General features: G+C 40.1%; 1 protein-coding gene across 1 annotated transcript in view; it reads left to right on the plus strand.

Moving 5' to 3' along the window:
• Nucleotides 1-18,280, plus strand: part of LOC129246358 (uncharacterized) — a 108,573-nt gene extending 90,293 nt beyond the window's left edge. The window contains exons 11-17 of the mRNA XM_054885111.1: nucleotides 9,114-9,401; nucleotides 9,653-9,881; nucleotides 9,965-10,916; nucleotides 15,939-16,481; nucleotides 16,565-16,705; nucleotides 17,167-17,300; nucleotides 17,378-18,280. Coding sequence (XP_054741086.1) covers nucleotides 9,114-9,401; nucleotides 9,653-9,881; nucleotides 9,965-10,916; nucleotides 15,939-16,481; nucleotides 16,565-16,705; nucleotides 17,167-17,300; nucleotides 17,378-17,576 — 2,486 coding nt within the window. The 3' untranslated portion in view covers nucleotides 17,577-18,280. The remainder of the gene's footprint in view (nucleotides 1-9,113; nucleotides 9,402-9,652; nucleotides 9,882-9,964; nucleotides 10,917-15,938; nucleotides 16,482-16,564; nucleotides 16,706-17,166; nucleotides 17,301-17,377) is intronic.
• Nucleotides 18,281-21,355: the final 3,075 nt, after the last annotated feature.

Consider the following 21,355-nt stretch of genomic DNA (forward strand, 5'->3'; position numbering starts at 1 on the left):
ACAAACTGACCTAGAGAAGACAACAACGCCTGAAAATATTATTGCGGTGGTGCCCAAGGAATTTGTATCAGAGGCCCTTACTCAGAAAGTTGTCGAAGTAGCGAAAAGTTCAGATGCGGAAGCGCCGGCTCCGCCCGTAGCAGTGGAGTCTATAGTAGTGACGCAAACTGGTGAAGTAGAGAACATCGCTGCTGTAAATATACACATTTCGTCAGAAACAATCCTTTTGGATATACCCAAAAGTTCTATATCTGAGACACCTAATAATCAGGCTATGGAGAACGATAAAGACCATCAACCTTCCGTAACAGACGTGCCTTCAGTAACGCAGACTGACGTAGAGAAGGTAGCATCGTCTGAAAATATCATGGCGGTGGTGACCACGGAATCTGTATCAGAGGCCCTTACTCAGAAAGTTGTCGAAGTAGCGAAAAGTTCAGATGCGGAAGCGCCGGTTCCGCCCGTAGCAGTGGAGTCTATAGAAGTAACGCAAACTGGTGGAGCAGAGAAGATTGCTGCTGTGAATATACACATTTCGTCAAAAACAATCCCTTTGGATATACTCAAAAGTTCTATATCTGAGACACCTAATAATCAGGCTATGGAGAACGAGAACGGACGAGATCATAAAGACCATCAACCTTCCGTAAAAGACGTGCCTTCAGTAACGCAGACTGATGTAGAGAAGGTAGCATCGTCTGAAAATAGCATGGCGGTGGTGCCAACGGAATCTGTATCAGAGGCCCTTGCTCAGAAAGTTGTCGAAGTAGCGAAAAGTTCAGATGCGGAAGCGCCGGCTCCGCCCGTAGCAGTGGAGTCTATAGAAGTAACGCAAATTGGTGGAGCAGAGAAGATTGCTGCTGTAAATATACACATATCGTCAGAAACAATTCTTTTGGATATACCCAAAAGTTCTATATCTGAGACACCTAATAATCAGGCTATGGAGAACGATAAAGACCATCAACCTTCCCTAACAGACGTGCCTTCAGTAACGCAGACTGATGTAGAGAAGGTAGCATCGTCTGAAAATATCATTTCGGTGGTGCCCACGGAATCTGTATCAGAGGCCCTTACTCAGGAAGTTATCGAAGTAGCGAAAAGTTCAGATGCGGAGGCGTCGGCTCCGTCCGTAGCAGTGGAGTCTATAGTAGGGACGCAAACTGGTGAAGCAGAGAAGATTGCTGCTGTCAATATACACATATCGTCAGAAACAATACCTATGGATATACCCAAAAACTGTATATCTGAGACCTCTAATAATCAGGCTATGGAAAACGATAAAGACCATCAAGCTTTCGAGATAGTCGTGCCTTCAGTAACACAGACTGATCTAGAGAAGACAACATCGCCTGAAAATATCATTGCGGTAGTGACCACGGAATCTGTATCAGAGGCCCTTACTCAGGAAGTTATAGAAATAGCGAAAAGTTCAGATGCGGAAGCGCCGGTTCCGCCCGTAGCAGTGGAGTCTATAGAAGCAACGCAAACTGGTGAAGCAGAGAAGATTGCTGGTGTAAATATACACATATCGTCAGAAACAATCCTTTTGGATATACCCAAAAGTTCTATATCTGAGACACCTAATAATCAGGCTATGGAGAACGATAAAGACCATCAACCTTCCGTAACAGACGTGCCTTCAGTAACGCAGACTGACGTAGAGAAGGTAGCGTCGTCTGAAAATATCATGGCGGTGGTGCCCACGGAATCTGTATCAGAGGCCCTTACTCAGAAAGTTGTCGAAGTAGCGAAAAGTTCAGATGCGGAAGCGCCGGTTCCGCCCGTAGCAGTGGAGTCTATAGAAGTAACGCAAATTGGTGGAGCAGAGAAGATTGCTGCTGTAAATATACACATATCGTCAGAAACAATACCTATGGATATACCCAAAAACTGTATATCTGAGACCTCTAATAATCAGGCTATGGAAAACGATAAAGACCATCAAGCTTTCGAGATAGTCGTGCCTTCAGTAACACAGACTGATCTAGAGAAGACAACATCGCCTGAAAATATCATTGCGGTAGTGACCACGGAATCTGTATCAGAGGCCCTTACTCAGGAAGTTATCGAAATAGCGAAAAGTTCAGATGGGGAAGCGCCGGTTCCGCCCGTAGCAGTGGAGTCTATAGTAGTGACGCAAACTGGTGAAGCAGAGAAGATTGCTGCTGTCAATATACACATATCGTCAGAAACATTACCTTTGGATATACCCGAAAGCTGTATATCTGAGACCTCTAATAATCAGGCTATGGAAAACGATAAAGACCATCAAGCTTTCGAGATAGTCGTGCCTTCAGTAACACAGACTGACCTAGAGAAGACAACATCGGCTGAAAATATCATTTCGGTGGTGCCCACGGAATCTGTATCAGAGGCCCTTACTCATGAAGTTGTCGAAGTAGCGAAAAGTTCAGATGCGGAAGCGCCGGTTCCGCCCGTAACAGTGGAGTCTATAGAAGTAACGCGAACTGGTGAAGCAGAGAAGATTGCTGCTGTCAATATACACATATCGTCAGAAACATTACCTTTGGATATACCCGAAAGCTATATATCTGAGACCTCTAATAATCAGGCTATGGAAAACGATAAAGACCATCAAGCTTTCGAGATAGTCGTGCCTTCAGTCACACAGACTGACCTAGAGAAGACAACATCGCCTGAAAATATCATTGCGGTGGTGCCCACGGAATCTGTATCAGAGGCCCTTACTCAGGAAGTTATCGAAGTAGCGAAAAGTTCAGATGCGGAAGCGCCGGTTCCGCCCGTAGCAGTGGAGTCTATAGAAGTAACGCAAACTGGTGAAGCAGAGAAGATTGCTGCTGTCAATATACACACATCGTCAGAAACAATACCTTTGGACATACTCAAAAGTTCTATATCGGAGACTTCTAATAATCAGGCTATGGAAAACGATAAAGACCATCAAGCTTTCGAGATAGTCGTGCCTTCAGTAACGCAGACTGACGTAGAAAAGGCAACATCGCCTGAAAGTATCATTGCGGTGGTGCCCACGGAATCTGTATCAGATGCCCTTACTCAGGAAGTTGTCGAAGTAGCGAAAAGTTCAGTTGCGGAAGCGCCGGTTCCGCCCGTAGCAGTGGAGTCTATAGAAGCAACGCAAACTGGTGAAGTAGAGAAGATTGCTGCTGTCAATATACACATATCGTCAGAAACAATACCTTTGGATATACCCGAAAGCTGTATATCTGAGACATCTAATAATCAGGCTATGCAGAACGAGAACGGACGAGATTATAAAGACCATCAACCTTCCGTAACGGTTGTGCCTTTAGTAACGCAGACTGACGTAGAAAAGGCAGCATCGCCTGACAATATCATGGCGGTGGTGCCCACGGAATCTGTATCAGAGGCCCTTCCTCAGGAAGTTATCGAAGTAGCGAAAAGTTCAGATGCGGAAGCGCCGGTTCCGCCCTTAGCAGTGGAGTCTATAGAAGCAACGCGAACTGGTGAAGCAGAGAAGATTACTGCTGTCAATATACACATATCGTCAGAAACATTACCTTTGGATATACCCGAAAGCTGTATATCTGAGACCTCTAATAATCAGGCTATGGAAAACGATAAAGACCATCAACCTTTCGAGATAGTCGTGCCTTCAGTAACGCAGACTGACGTAGAGAAGGTAGCATCGCCTCAAAATATTATTGCCGTGGTGTCCACGGAATCTGTATCAGAGGCCCTTACTCAGGAAGTGTTCGAAGTAGCGAAAAGTTCAGATGCGGAAGCGCCGGTTCCGCCCGTAGCAGTGGAGCCTATAGAAGTAACGCAAATTGGTGGAGCAGAGAAGATTGCTGCTGTAAATATACACATATCGTCAGAAAAAACCCCTTTGGATATACTCAAAAGTTCTATATCTGAGACACCTAATAATCAGGCTATGGAGAACGAGAACGGACGAGATCATAAAGACCATCAACCTTCCGTAACAGTCGCGCCTTCAGTAACGCAGACTGATGTAGAGAAGGTAGCATCGCCTCAAAATATTATTGCCGTGGTGTCCACGGAATCTGTATCAGAGGCCCTTACTCAGGAAGTTGTCGAAGTAGCGAAAAGTTCAGATGCGGAAGCGCCGGCTCCGCCCGTAGCAGTGGAGTCTATAGAAGTAACGCAAACTGGTGAAGCAGAGAACATCGCTGCTGTAAATATACACATTTCGTCAAAAACAATACCTTTGGATATACTCAAAAGTTCTATATCTGAGACACCTAATAATCAGGCTATGGAGAACGAGAACGGACGAGATCATAAAGACCATCAACCTTCCGTAAAAGACGTGCCTTCAGTAACGCAGACTGATGTAGAGAAGGTAGCATCGTCTGAAAATAGCATGGCGGTGGTGCCAACGGAAACTGTATCAGAGGACCTTACTCAGGAAGTTGTCGAAGTAGCGAAAAGTTCAGATGCGGAAACGCTGGCTCCTTCGGTAGCAGTGGAGTCTATAGAAGCTACGCAAACTGGTGAAGCAGAGAGGATTGCTGCTGTCAATATATACATATCGTCAGAAACAGTACCTTTGGATATACCCGAAAGCTGTATATCTGAGACCTCTAATAATCAGGCTATGGAAAACGATAAAGACCATCAAGCTTTCGAGATAGTCGTGCCTTCAGTAACACAGACTGACCTAGAGAAGACAACATCGGCTGAAAATATCATTGCGGTGGTGCTCACGGAATCTGTATCAGAGGCCCTTACTCAGGAAGTTATCGAAGTAGCGAAAAGTTCAGATGCGGAAGCGCCGGCTCCGCCCGTAGCAGTGGAGTCTATAGTAGTGACGCAAACTGGTGAAGCAGAGAAGATTGCTGCTGTAAATATACACATTTCGTCAGAAACAATCCTTTTGGATATACCCAAAAGTTCTATATCTGAGACACCTAATAATCAGGCTATGGAGAACGAGAACGGACGAGATCATAAAGACCATCAACCTTCCGTAACAGACGTGCCTTCAGTAACGCAGACTGACGTAGAGAAGGTAGCATCGTCTGAAAATATCATGGCGGTGGTGACCACGGAATCTGTATCAGAGGCCCTTACTCAGGAAGTTGTCGAAGTAGCGAAAAGTTCAGATGCGGAAACGCTGGCTCCTTCGGTAGCAGTGGAGTCTATAGAAGCTACGCAAACTGGTGAAGCAGAGAAGATTGCTGCTGTCAATATACACATATCGTCAGAAACATTACCTTTGGATATACCCGAAAGCTGTATATCTGAGACCTCTAATAATCAGGCTATGGAAAACGATAAAGACCATCAAGCTTTCGAGATAGTCGTGCCTTCAGTAACACAAACTGACCTAGAGAAGACAACAACGCCTGAAAATATTATTGCGGTGGTGCCCAAGGAATTTGTATCAGAGGCCCTTACTCAGAAAGTTGTCGAAGTAGCGAAAAGTTCAGATGCGGAAGCGCCGGCTCCGCCCGTAGCAGTGGAGTCTATAGTAGTGACGCAAACTGGTGAAGTAGAGAACATCGCTGCTGTAAATATACACATTTCGTCAGAAACAATCCTTTTGGATATACCCAAAAGTTCTATATCTGAGACACCTAATAATCAGGCTATGGAGAACGATAAAGACCATCAACCTTCCGTAACAGACGTGCCTTCAGTAACGCAGACTGACGTAGAGAAGGTAGCATCGTCTGAAAATATCATGGCGGTGGTGACCACGGAATCTGTATCAGAGGCCCTTACTCAGGAAGTTATCGAAATAGCGAAAAGTTCAGATGGGGAAGCGCCGGTTCCGCCCGTAGCAGTGGAGTCTATAGTAGTGACGCAAACTGGTGAAGCAGAGAAGATTGCTGCTGTAAATATACACATATCGTCAGAAACAATCCTTTTGGATATACCCAAAAGTTCTATATCTGAGACACCTAATAATCAGGCAACATCGCCTGAAAATATCATTGCGGTGGTGACCACGGAATCTGTATCAGAGGCCCTTACTCAGGAAGTTATCGAAATAGCGAAAAGTTCAGTTGCGGAAGCGCCGGCTCCGCCCGTAGCAGTGGAGTCTATTGTAGTGACGCAAACTGGTGAAGCAGAGAAGATTGCTGCTGTCAATATACACATATCGTCAGAAATAATACCTATGGATATACCCGAAAGCTGTATATCTGAGACCTCTAATAATCAGGCTATGGAAAACGATAAAGACCATCAAGCTTTCGAGATAGTCGTGCCTTCAGTAACACAAACTGACCTAGAGAAGACAACAACGCCTGAAAATATTATTGCGGTGGTGCCCAAGGAATTTGTATCAGAGGCCCTTACTCAGAAAGTTGTCGAAGTAGCGAAAAGTTCAGATGCGGAAGCGCCGGCTCCGCCCGTAGCAGTGGAGTCTATAGTAGTGACGCAAACTGGTGAAGTAGAGAACATCGCTGCTGTAAATATACACATTTCGTCAGAAACAATCCTTTTGGATATACCCAAAAGTTCTATATCTGAGACACCTAATAATCAGGCTATGGAGAACGATAAAGACCATCAACCTTCCGTAACAGACGTGCCTTCAGTAACGCAGACTGACGTAGAGAAGGTAGCATCGCCTCAAAATATTATTGCCGTGGTGACCACGGAATCTGTATCAGAGGCCCTTACTCAGGAAGTTATCGAAATAGCGAAAAGTTCAGATGGGGAAGCGCCGGTTCCGCCCGTAGCAGTGGAGTCTATAGTAGTGACGCAAACTGGTGAAGCAGAGAAGATTGCTGCTGTCAATATACACATATCGTCAGAAATAATACCTATGGATATACCCGAAAGCTGTATATCTGAGACCTCTAATAATCAGGCTATGGAAAACGATAAAGACCATCAAGCTTTCGAGATAGTCGTGCCTTCAGTAACACAAACTGACCTAGAGAAGACAACAACGCCTGAAAATATTATTGCGGTGGTGCCCAAGGAATTTGTATCAGAGGCCCTTACTCAGAAAGTTGTCGAAGTAGCGAAAAGTTCAGTTGCGGAAGCGCCGGTTCCGCCCGTAGCAGTGGAGTCTATAGCAGCAACGCAAACTGATGCAGCAGAGAACATCGCTGCTGTAAATATACACATTTCGTCAGAAACAATACCTTTGCCTATATGTGAGACATCTAATAATCAAGCTATGGAGAACGATAAAGACCATCAACCTTTCGAGATAGTCGTGCCTTCAGTAACGCAGACTGACGTAGAGAAGGTAGCATCGCCTCAAAATATTATTGCCGTGGTGTCCACGGAATCTGTATCAGAGGCCCTTACTCAGGAAGTTGTCGAAGTAGCGAAAAGTTCAGATGCGGAAGCGCCGGTTCCGCCCTTAGCAGTGGAGTTTATAGAAGCAACGCAAATTGATGAAGCAGAGAAGATCGCTGCTGTCAATATAGACATATCTTTAGAAACAATACCTTTGGATATACCCGAAAGCTGTATATCGGAGACCTCTAATAATCAGGCTATGGAAAACGATAAAGACCATCAACCTTTCGAGACAGTCGTGCCTTCAGTAACGCAGACTGACCTAGAGAACACCATATCGCCATATAAAATCGTTGTGGCGGTGTCAAAGGGATCTGCGGTGTTGCCCAAAGAATATGTATCAGAACTACTTCCTCAGCAGGCTGTCGAAATGAGAAGCTCAGACGTTAAGGCGCCGGCTACATTCGTGGCAGTGGAGTCTTCAGAAGAAGTGGTTAAGCAGACTGTCGGAAACGAAAGGTCTTCAGATGCTGAAAGTCATGCAGCCTACGCGACAACGATGCTATCAGAACGTATCATTCCAGAGAAGTCAACGCAAGCTCTATTAGACAGCCTCTCGCAGAACGTGGTCGAAATGGAAAAAGGATTAAGCGATGAAATGAATGCATTTATAAGAAAAACGCTGACTGGCGTAGAGCCTGAATCAGATGTCGGTGTGGTCCTACCGTCGGAAATAATCCTGCTTGAGATGACTTCGCAGCGCTCATCAGAGGTCCTTTCTAAAAATGCTGATGGAATACAGAAATGTTTTGACACTGAAGCCGTGGTAGTGGTACCTTCAGATGTAACGCAAACCAAAGAAGCAGAATCATTATTATCTGCCGATGTGCTGATACAACCAGAGACATTATTTTCGGAGAAAAACGAAGAATATATTTCAGGAGCATGTGAGAAACCTAAAGGGAAAGATCCAACCAGAGAATATAAAGCCCCATCTGTGACACATCCGGTAGAATCTCGGAAGGAAGCTGCATCAGATACAATTGGAATGGTGGAAACGTTTAGGCAAATTGTCGAAATAGAGAATGTTAAAACACCAGCTTTTACCATGACACCGCCTGCAGAAACTGTAATATCTAAAACAGGGGCTATCGCTGCCGCTCCGGCGGTTGAGACTTTAGAAACCTCTCATGGTGCGGAAAAAGGGGTCGCATCAACAGATGGTAGTCAGGCTTCTCCTATAACAGCTAAAGATACTCACTATTTACCTGAACTAAAATCTGGAAAGACATCGGGAGCTATGGGAATCGGAGTTTCGTCTCATGGTTTTGAATCACCGATTTCACAATCGAACTTATCTTCCGGAGCAACTCGTACTGCTGAAAATTCTTACTTCGGCTCCGTGGCTGAAAAATCTAACAAAGATATTGTTTCATCTGGAAATTTTGATGAAAACTTATCTGAAGCAAGATCTTTAGGCCCTAACATTAACTCAGATACAGGCGGTATGGTCTTTGTTGACCCCTTGAGTTTATTTAGACCCATGACAAAGCGGCTTTGCAGACAGTCGCATGTAGTCGACACAACATCGAGCGATGAAGACTATTCACCCCGAACTGTCACGCACTTGGCCACAATGTGTAAAACTTTCATAAGAGATAAACGACTTTTGGCTGCGCTAGAAAAGCAACGTCGTCAAACAGAGATCATGCAAAAGTATCTGCGCTCCATTGATTCTATTGAAACAGAATTTGACTACGAGCATCATACACAATGTTTGCTCCCTGAGCAAACAATTATATTAAGCACACCGCCTCCACCTCTCCCCATAGATGATACTTTAACCGAGTCTGATAGCTATCTTGTAAAAGCATTCAGTGATTATAAATTTAACTTCCTTAACAATATTCTTTTCTCAGATCAACTGAGCTCCGACTCAAATCGCACTGACGAAAGCACGTCAACAACCATCGAATCATTCCTAGCAGACTTTAATAATGAACAGGACATGCCACTCACTAACATTTCTAATAACACATCCGCCGATACTACTGAACTAACAAACGGCTCATATCTAAGTTTAAGTCCGTCATATTCCAAATTTAACATCAACCAAGAACAGCATTTTATTAACAACAACAATAACCATCAACAAGATTTTAACAGGGAAGATGATGATGTTGTCCATTTGAGATATTTCGTGCCAGGTAACACAAAGTGAATATCAACATCGCTCGGTGTTGTGTTCTGTTGTGTTTGTGCTTCGTTGTGCTGTGTTGTTGCTTTTTGTTTTGTGTTTTATTATTTTTCTTAAATTAAGCTAACTTGCGTCTATAGGATATGTGTTGTTAAAAAACCTCAAGCTCTACTTGTGTACTTGTATTTGTGTAAGCCAATGTCTTCCAATTTTTGAAATTTATGTACACAAATATCTGAGACCGTATTCCCTACCTTTCAGGCTCTATAGCAGAGCGTGAGTATAAGAAATGGAATAATGCGGTGGAAATGCCTAATAACCCATATGCACCGGAGGCGTTGAAGCGACGTATCAGCGGTAGCCAAGAGCGTTTCATGGATTTGCCAAACATAAGCCAGAGCACAAATAAGAACCCAATATCCCTCATTAAAACCACAAAATCAGAGGCCCTTGCGGAGAACGAAAGTCGCAGCGATATTGACTACAAAAGGTAATGTTTTGAAAATTGGGTTGTTTGTACAACTTTATTCTTTGCATGCATACCTACAAATCAATTAAAACTTGAATGTTTAGATATAGTCGCGACTACTACATCAACGATGATAAAGTGCTTAAAACCAGTCCGAAACACCAAATTATCACAACAGACTCTAATTGTCCCAGCCTGAATATCAGTGATGAACCCACAGCAGATATCGCCATCAATGAGGTAAATTGCCACAGCAAAAATTCAAATAAGAGTAGCCCGATTTATAATGATCATAGCGATTGTCATTGGACCCTTTCCACTCCAGTGCGTCGTAGCAGTTCCCTAAAATTCATTAACCGTCGTTCACCACCACAATCATATTACAAGCTCACCACAAAAACAACTTCCACTACCTCCACTTATAATCAAGCACATCTACCGCCACGATCATTCACCTCAGCATCCCATTACGACAATTTGGACCGCATACACTTTCAGGACTACTGCGACAATGACAGCTCCAAATACTCGAATTGCTATCGCAACACAAACAGGTATAGCAAATATGAAGATACCAATGAGGATGGCAACTTACACGCGGACAATTACAGTGACATCGACGATTACAATAACGACATACGTTCGCAACGTTCGTGGAGAAGCGCCAGCGCTGCTGCTAATTATCCAGCTACGCTACCTAAACGGCACACAGTCTCCTCACTTAGTTTTCACAGCAGTGCAAGTGGTGTATCATTAAACTCATCAGGGTCCAAAAATCGCGCGCTACCAAGTGCTAATATTCTATCACAATTCGAAAAGCAATTGCTGCACAAAGACCTAAAACGTAATAGTTTTCGTGCCGTTTCGGCCACAACCAAAGATTTTGTAATGAATCCACTTTACGAGAGGGACAATCTTAACGGTGTCGCCGCTAGTAGCGAAAACGTACCCAACGGGAATAGGACCAGCGACGAGCACATCGATTCCGGTGTCGATAGTTGCTTAAATGGTTTCAATGAAACTGATGTAAAAGCAAATAATACAAGTTTACTCTTTTGATGTGTGAGAGAGTTTTTGAGAAGAGAGATATTTAGCTATTTTGGCAAGGGTACAGCTTACAGCCAGACACGAGTAAAAATATACCTAGTCACTATTGCAACGCACAGACGTGTAAGTTTTTTGGTTGTAGTATAAACGATTATCATAGGATATCTATGAATAATTAAGTCAGTTCACAAGGTCAATTTGTAAAATAAGGGTCTGCTCACGCAATACCACATAATTACTAACGGAAATATTTGCATTTACTATATTCGAAATAGTTGTTTAAAGGATAAATAAGTTTATCAATAGTATGTATTTTGAGATAAGCAATATATGTGCATACGAGTATATGCTACTGATATCTCGGATTTCCGAAAACTACTGTGTCAATAAAAGCATGAGGGAAGGAGGCGAATGTCCCACAAAGACAGACTACTTATAAACTTTAACCCTTATTCTCAAATGATTGCTAACGATTGTGCCACTATCGCCCTAAAAGGTATACATGTATATTATATTTATATTGGCAAAATGTTACTTAACGCACGAAATTGTTAATGATTGAATGCACAATTTTGGTAACCCGCAAACAGCTCGTTGAAATGTGTAGAAGTAATTGCTTTTCGTAATTGATTTTGAAATTTGCAAAAGACTTTTGTTATCTTTTCACCGCAATTTTTGATCTGAATAATGTAAAATGCTATTAATTTTTGCGGTAATTTGAGTTTTTTGATTTTTATTTCGCTTCTCCCAACACCTGTTAAATTTGAAAAAAGTTGAAGTTATTCTTATACGCTAAATGGCATTGAACTACTCTTATTATTTTAATTTGAAATTTTGTACCTAAGCTTAAGTGAAATTGTTATTCTAATGTATACTCCTTTGAATAGTTCTTATTTCATACCATATTACTTTTTATATATGTACATGTGCATGTATGTATGAACATAGATACATGTATGTATATACTTACATATGCCCATATTATTAGAAATAAATGGGAGAAAGTTAATCATATAAAATTGGAAAAAAATAAACAACATTCAAGAAGCAAATGTTTTTAGTAAAATTAGTTTTTGAGAAAAAAAAACCGCAACAAAAACTTAGGATGAAATTCTGCCAATTGACTAGGTAAGTATTTAAATAAGTTCTCGTAAATATTTAATTGGATGTATGGCAAAGGTATATGAATTGCTTCAATATTGACTAAATATGTATCTATAAAACTTTGGTAATTTTACTAACAACATTTGTTTCACTAAGCTCATTACTCGACACAACAACAACACTTGTAGCACACCCCACACGAATTGAGTCCAGCAGCATTTCCCTTCTGAAGTTTTAGTTACTAACAAGTAATCTCAAAAAGTGTACACGACTATTAATAGGTCTATGGATAAGTTCGTGCGGTTTTACAACAGATGGCGTAACTTGATTATTATTCCATCGATCCACATTTCCAAACATTCATTGGAGAGCTACTGTCGTAAGGCACAAACGTCAGTATAAGTTTTTTATTTGAAGCGTAAACAACAATATTTTTACCACACTTGAAAATGTCGAATTTCGTGCCAAATAATGTGTTTTTGCGGGGAATTCTTTAATATGAAGAAAAAAGCAGCCGAAAGTCATAGTATCTTGGTGGAAGTTTATGGTGAGCATGCTCTAGCTGAGCGAACGTGCCAGAAGTGGTTTGCACGCTTTAAAAGTGGTGATTTTGGCCGCGCCGCCAAAGTTCATGGATACCGAATTGGAGGAATTGCTCGATCAAGATCCGGCTCAAACGCAAGAAGAGGTTGCAAAAACTTTGGGAGTTGATCAATCAACCATTTCCAAACGTTTAAAAGCCATGGGAATGATCCGAAATTCAAATTTCGAAAAAAACCGCACGAACTTATTCATAGACCATTAACAAAAAATAGTGGTTTGAAGAAACAGTTTCCATTATTTTTCAAAGTTTTATATGGTACATTGGAAGGTTTTGAAATAAAAGTCAACAAAAAATATTAAAATTATTATATAAAAAGTGTACACTCAACGTATTTCGTTATCAAAAATTTATTTAAATTCTTAATATATTAATTTTAGTTACTATTAACAACAACGTTAAGAGATGGATGGAAGCAGTAAAATCGTCGCTAAACCTCTCTGGTGTATTTCTTATTATTTTTACATACATACATACATATTTAGTTTTTGTATTATCAGCTGGAGCTTTAAGCCAAAAGATAATAAACTGGGACGTAAATTAAGAGTGTGCACACATATACAGTGATGAACAAAAGTATTGGCACATCAATATACTTCCACTTAAACTTTATTTTTTATCTACTTATGAAGCTATTGTAAAGTGATGTTGAATCGTCATGTAAAGTAAGGCAGGATCGTCAAAATAAAAGATCTATTAACTTACGGAAGAGCTTTAGGGCAAACCTGCCGACTAAAGATTCCTTTGAAAATAAAAGAGATTTTTTTTGAGTTAGGGCAAACAACTGCCTTCCAACTATCAGGAGTGAGCTGATTGAGCTGCTTGAGCTGACTGAGCTGACTTCTGATAGAATGGCTTTATTTTTATACTTTCTTTTCGCCTTGTCATCAATAAAATATACATAATTACAATTAAACATTGTTGCAAGTAAAAATCAATAACAAAGTTGTAAACACTTAAAATACTATACAAATGAAATTCTGCTTAGGTTGACTTAAATTTTATTCAGGGTTAGCTTACTTCACAGTGAGTTATGGCTTTGCTTTGGAATGGGGTATCATGTGACAAAAAGTGTATTTGGTGTGTGCCATGTGTTTACTTATGTTTCGGGTTTCAAAGAAAAGGGCAAAGAGTTTATGTCATTGAAATTGAAAAGAATTATGTCATTAAAGTGGAGTAAATTGAAATGAAAAGAATTATGTTATTGAAATTAAAGAGTAGAGTGAATTGAAGTGGTTTTCATAATTTGAGTTTGAGTATTAGGAATATTTGGAAGTGAAGTGGAGGTACTCTACACTATTTCTAATCACAAAAAAACTCAATTATCTTTTATATCCCTCTTAATTTATTTTACATATAATATGTTATGATTAATTAGCAATATTTATAAAAGAAACAATTTTTATTCTTTTGCTGGATGACTGCTTCCAGCCGTCTTAGCATCAAAGAAACAATGGCAATTATTGGGTGGTATCTGCCCCGATATTCTGCCATTCCTCCACCAGTGCCACTTTCAACTCTGCTTTTGTTGATTGTTGTTGCTGTGTCAACATAAACATCCCCCATACATGTACGGGGGATGCTACTGAAGTGACTGTCCTTAGCCGGATATAAATCCAGGTCGTTCCAGTTACGTAGAACCGACTGTCATGGGACTCTGCTCTTGTTGATTTATCACACTTCTTAACGCGTGTATCCAGCTCGCTCCCACTTGAGATCAGACGACTGAGGCGGATGCAGTAATGTATGTTTAATGTGGTGCGCAAGCCACATACGCACATCATGAGCAGCATGCTTCGGGTCATTGCCGTGTTGAAATACGAATAAATCTGGGAATATAATTGATAACTTTTCCTTCTACCAATCAAGTTTTTTTGTGGTTAAAAATCACTTCATAAGAGGAAAAAATATTGTTCAAGCGGTGTGCCAATACTTTTGTTTATCACCGCAGTTAGAAGTCCACCCAAGTATTCTAAATACATACATAGGTATCTAAGTTTTGGGGATTCTGTCTTTTTTTTAGAAATGTCGCATTATTTTCCTTCTTGAAGAAACCACCGGTTTACATACACACTTATAAACATAGTTGACACGCTCTTATTATGACAAAAAACGGAAAGGCACACATTCGAGTGGTGTCCTATTCATTATATTTGTTTATTTTATGCTGTTTTTGAAGGTCTCCTCCTTTGCAAACTTACATACGTATGTGTGTATGTAATCAGAAAAATTTGCTTCAGACTAACAATACTTTGCATGCTGGGTATTTTGCATTTCCACACATATTTATATGCTTGTATGTGTTATGTATTTACCTTCTATAATATTATCTCTTAGCCAAAGTCACAAGTGGAATTTCTAATGTTCTGATGCTACAAGGCATCGTCTATTTATAACGATTTACTTGCACGTGCGACTCCAGCGTTTGACTCTTTTACTGCACGCAATACCAATAAAAGTCAAGCTTTTACGTTAGTTCTAACAATTCATTCGGAAAACATTTAAGTTTGCGTGTATTTGTGTTATTCGCTATTTTATTTTTGCAATAATATCTCACAGTTACTAGGCTGTACTTTTCGTGTGTAAGCTTTGAAGTAATTATGGGAAGTGGCAAACATCTCGAATATTTTAATGAAGTGCATCGTTGGCGAACCATTTCTCTTATTTTGTGTTTGGCCCATGTGCACATGCACACATTACAACATCGTAACCTGAGTAGATATTATGAATCGCCTCGATCATATAAAGAGTTCAGCGTAAATAAATTTTTTGGACGGCTCGTCCATATGAAATGGGTATGATAACGTGTGAACTGAAAGCAATGAATTTTATGTATGCAACTATCTGAAAGTGCGTTGGGAAAATAGCTATATTAAAAAAATGTGTTTCTGACTCAGCGTTATTTTTCTTACTTACATAGGTAGCTATTACGCACTAATAAGATCTCCATTAATAGCTGGAAAACTGAACAGCTCCTCTAAATACATGCATTCATACTTTAGTTACTTTGTCCATATGCATTCACATTACTCATATAACCAGTTTATTTTAGAGCACACAACATTTCCTCTTATACCTCCACAATATAATATCCAATAAAAGAATGGCTTTACTAATATTATTGGATTATTGGGCTTATGTATTTTTTTATACATTTTCTTTTCATAAAAATAATGGAAAATGTCAAATAAACACAAACAAACTCATCACGAAATTCCACCTAATTTACACTTGTTTAAAACATTTGATTAAATATCTTAAACGAACCAATACATATGCAAACCATTTGGAATATACATTCATACCTATGTTCATTAACAAAAAAGAGTTTGAGTGAAAAAAACGAAACACATGCAATCGAAAACCCTATTGAACCTCATCCCGCGGTATATCAAGCGCTTCCCGCGCAAGTGGTGGAAGAGAATACATCAATTGAAACACTCTCAAATCAGTCCATGCAGTCGGTAAACACGACCACAAGTGACGACTCCGATACAGTGCGTATTTATAATTTTAAGGAACAGAAAACCATCGTCGTACGCAATGGGGATAAGGCGTCGACGACCGTTACTACCAAGTTAACACCTGAGACTTCTTCTGAACCAACATTGCAAGTGACCGTACCCTTATCCCCAACATTGGAGGATGCACCACGATGCCCGATTTCTGAACAGGCAGCTGAGTGTGAACCGCGGCAACCCACAGAGTCAACTTTAGAAGCGAATATCAACAGCAGCAGCGTCACAGTGAACCGCACTCCAATCACACCGACACGAGGCTCCACACCAATGGCGTTCAAGTTTCTACAACCAAAACGAAAATTAATTGATCCGAGCCAAGTACTGTCCTTGGATGAAGGAGCGGACGCGGTAAGTAAAAAAATATGGGATAAAACAAAGTTAATTTGGTGCTTTTTTAAATGGTATTTTCTACATCGAAGTATTACTTTCAGCTTTCAATTTTTTCTGCTAATGAAAAGGCGGTCGTCGAAGAGGAGGTGGCACAAGTCATGCCATCCGTGAAAGCTTTGGCACAAGCGTTTATTCTCAGCTCAAGCAAGTACACAATTGCGGAAAAACGATGGAAAAAAGGGGTAAGTTTTTAAAGTAATTTCAAAAAGAGGTTTACTCAAATAAAGTACCTATGTACCTATGTATGTATATGACGGCAGCCTCCCCGCAGGCAATGGCAAATCTCTGAGTGTGTTTCTGCCATGAAAATGCTCCTCATAATAAACCACCTGCCGTTCGGAGGTGGTATAAAGCCGTAGATCTCTCACAACAAATAGGAGGAGAAGCAAAAACAAGGCATAGTTACAATTGAAACAAATTTTATTCGCATAAATGCCTTTAATTGAATTTCGCTGCATATTCTTTCGTGCATATTCTTTATGTCATGACAATTAATTTGCTTTTATTTAAGTTTGTCCCGATTTAGCGATTTTCGCCAACCTCCAATTTTTCTGTATCCCTTAAACTTCGTTATAACGTATCTGTATTGTATTTTGAATTAAAATGCTAATTACTTAAGGTCCCATTACTATTGTTAAAATAGGTCCAAAACATGCCTTCCGTGCCGAGCAAACCCATTTTCAAGCAAGAGGCTATGCAGAAAACTGAAGCTAGTACATCTATAGCGGAAATTGCTGAAGATGCCACGATTGCATCGGATCTATCGTCTTTGGAAACGTAAGTGCACATACAAGCATATATTCAAAAAGAAAATGAAAAAAAAATCTTGAATTGTATTATTCTTTGTTTTTTAGAGATCCGCCTACAAACAAGGATTTGGTAACTGTGAAACCAACAGACGATCTCTCGCCCATCACTCCATCGCCGACAAACTCACCTACTTCAGACCTTGCCGCAAAGGTTGAAGGCAACAAAAGTGCCACAAACGCTCTTCGGCGTATCAGCATGCTAAAAAGTAATATTGCTTTCTTTGAGAATTTAAGGTTTAAGTAAATATTACGGTGAAATAAGTATAAAAATGCGATAGAATCATTGCGATTTGTAGTAAAACGCAGGGCTGATTGAAAACTATTTCGCGAGCCTAAATACGTTCGCCAGCTGGTCATTGCCCCAGGGCTCCTGGCGGAATACATACGTGCTTGCTGCATACTCACAGATGAATACATGGATCGTACATATATACATATATGAATGTACTTCTAAGACTCGTGCCATCGAATTTCTTGCTAGGGGGCTCCTACCCCATCTTTATATTTGGTCAATTCCCATTCATTCAGTCATATTCGCTTTTATTCTTTGTAGCTCTGTTTACCACAACAGATCCAGAGTGTCCAAAGTTAATTTAGGAGTTATGTTATTGAAAAGAGGTACTGCAAAGGACGTTAAAGGCGTTTTTAGTTTTAAGTGTTACTTACTTAATAAATTAATGCATAGTATTATGTTTCATATGGTACTTCCATATACTCACCTCCCTCTCATTTATTTATTTAAATTATAAACATAGCTTGGATTGCTTCGTTGCTCCGAGTATTAACGTAGTACTTATACGAGTACACATTTATGCATATGTACATACATGTGTGTATGTGCATCGAAAGTGCTTATGAATAATTTGACTTCAATATAGAATAGTTAATATTATCCAATTTACTCTAATATAATAAATAAACGTTTACAAAACAATTTGTGCTAAGGTATTTAATATCTCTTCCTTTTTATCCATCTGAAACTGAAGGTTTTGAGTGTGCAAACAACTATGGTAAAAGCTTTTCAATCTGCAAGAATATTGATGCCCAATATTCATTTCTTGTGCTGCTTCGCCCAATTACTAAAACACATTTAATTAAGTTAAATAGAATTGATTATTTAGAAAAAAACTTGTGAATAAGTTACTCATTTTTATTCGCTCAAGGAGCTTGGGTCAAAAATACTTCCGTTTACGCAGCAGCGAAAAATGTCGTAGAGAAACTTTCCACGCCAGTCGGCTCTACGTTACCGGAACGACCCGGATTTATATCCGGCCAAGGACTGTCACTTCAGCAGCATTCCCTGTACATGTTTGGAGAATGTTTATGCTACTACAACAACAACCACATATATAAAGTGGAGAGAGTGTAATGATTAAAAGACGCAGCCAGTAAACCTTCTTGGCAATCTTTCTAGGCCTTGGAATTAATTTAGTTAATGTGATTAACCAATTTATATTTAATATTTTTTTTACATACATTAAGTGATAATTTATTTCAGACTCTTCAGCCTATTAACTGTTTACATCTTTTTGTTACTATTGAAAGTGTAGAAGTCATGTGCATAGAGAAAAAGTTTAAAACGATTATTGCACGATATTCTAGAATTCTGTCAACTGAGAGCTTTAACCAAAGGAGGAGACATGACGGACTAAACATACTGATGTTGAAAAAGCTGGGTCCATTGTGAGTAGAATACCTCACTAGGATCTTCAATTTGTCTATGACCACTCTTATCATTCCTGACAAGTGGAAATCAGGGAGAGTGGTCCCACTACTGAAACCTGGGAGACCCGCCAACCAAGTGGGGTCTTATCGTCCGATAACTCTCCTTTCCCAGTAGTGAAGACTCTTGAAGCCCTTCTACTCCCACTCTTTACGAAACATCTGACCCCAGCCTCACACCAGCACGGCTTCTGAAGAGTGCATAGCACCACCACGGCGCTCACCGTCATTACTACCAGGTAAACCGCGGGCTCAACCAAGACCGCCCCAACCCTAAAAAAAGACTTTCGACAGTCAGCCACGCCACGCTACTAGATGGCATTTTACAGTCGACACTCGCGACACCTGCTTGAGCCTGAGCCACCTCCCAGGCATGTCAGGAAGCACTTCCTCAATTACGTGGACGAGATTCAGGACAAAACAGACCGACAGCTACTGGATCGGACAGTGTACAGACAGACCATCAACGGCATTCATCGGGAGACCCTTACCACCTTCTTAAGCTCCCGACCCCCGAATGCCGTCATCGGAGTCCAACCACCACCCATTGCAGACGAAGAGCTCCAACTTCCCCGAAAGCCCCGCGTAACCTTGGCACAACTACGTTCTGGATATTGTAGCAGGTTAAACTCCTACTTATCCAGATTTGACCCCGACACACTAAACATATGTCGGGCATGTGAAGGCACCCCGCACGACACTAACAACCACCGTTTCACATGCCCCATGAAACCCACTCATCTAACACCGCTCTCCCTCTGGACCCAATCTGTCGAAACAGCATGTTTCCTCTCCTACCTTTAGATGAGCCAGAGGAAGATGACCGATGATATACCTACACTGATGGGGCTTCTATTACTGCTACAACAACAACCACAACAACATATTTTCGAAAATTCAGAAATGCATTAAAAATAAGGGTTTATCATGAAACAAAATGATAACTATTTGCTTTGATGGTAGATCTGCAATGGCTGGGAAAGACAATGGTTGCGTAGCTTAGTCCGAAAATTTCTTATGTTTGAATCATTGATTTACCCACGGATTCAAATGACATGCATTTTGATGATATTATGGATCCAGTAGTGCGTTGTATAAATTACATACTGGTTCATTAGTCGGATGCTTAATTTGATAATCGGATCCCAAGCAAAATTAAATCTGTTCTTAAGTAATTTTGACTCAGAAAATAGTGATATTAAAGCATTTGAAAGAGAAGCTCAATATCGGTATTGTCAACAATTCTAAGATTTAGTTTTTATTACAGTCGTTTGAGAACAGGCTTCAAGATTTTGAGAACAAAAAATATACAAGTCTTTACAAATCCCTTCATAATTAGTTTAGTTGAAATAATTATTCTGTTACAACTCACTAAACTAAAAAATAATTTTGGGCTAAAAATCCCTTACGCCGAAAAAGTATCTTCGGAACAATAAAAAAAGGGTGTAAGCGAAAATTACAATTGTTACAAATTGTTACAAATTATCAACTTTTGGTGTTCATGTATTCAAAAAACTTGCGAAATAGGGGAAAGTGAGAGAGCGGCATTTCATTTTGAGAGGAAGTTGCAAGTTTTTACCTGAGTCAAAGTTCTAAATTTGAATAAAAATCGTGATTAAAATGGAGAATGTAAGTAAATATATATTAAATAAAATTTATTTATTATTTATCCTATAGTCCTGTATCAAATAGGAATCGGCCGTTGATATAAAGGTACGCACTTCTGAACCAAGTCGAAAACATTGAAGGTTTCTTTTGTGTTTTACGCTTGGTTGTTAACTGATTTAGCAATATATGTATGTATATACATAAATGCATAGACGGAAGCAAGGAAAATATGAAGAATGCTGTGATTGCCACAATGCAACTGCTAATGGAATGTGCTTCATCTGACAGCGATGATGAAATAGAGCAAATTATTGTGGACAAAAAAATCAAATGATGCTAAGCTCGGTATTTCGCATTTTATTCGCTTTATTTTTATTTTTGTTTTTAATTTAATAGCTCAATACGTATGTAGCCCAACTGAAAATGTTTTACTTTGTATATAATGGGTGTTTTTTTTAGAGGTTAGGTTTTCAAGATGAAATAAAACGTATATAATTTAATGTTATGGCCAAGAATTTAGCTTTATTATAAAGATAAGGGTTTGGCATTATGTTTTAAAAATGATTTCGGGCAAGTGGCCGCCGCGGCTGGCTCGAATAAATTCCAGCCGAGAGGCCCAATTTTCGACCACTTTTTGCAACAATTGGGGCCGTATGTCAGCAATAACGCGCCGAATATTCTCTTCCAAGACGT

Source organism: Anastrepha obliqua, chromosome 4 (genome assembly GCF_027943255.1).
Source record: "Anastrepha obliqua isolate idAnaObli1 chromosome 4, idAnaObli1_1.0, whole genome shotgun sequence".
NCBI classification, from domain to species: domain Eukaryota; kingdom Metazoa; phylum Arthropoda; class Insecta; order Diptera; family Tephritidae; genus Anastrepha; species Anastrepha obliqua.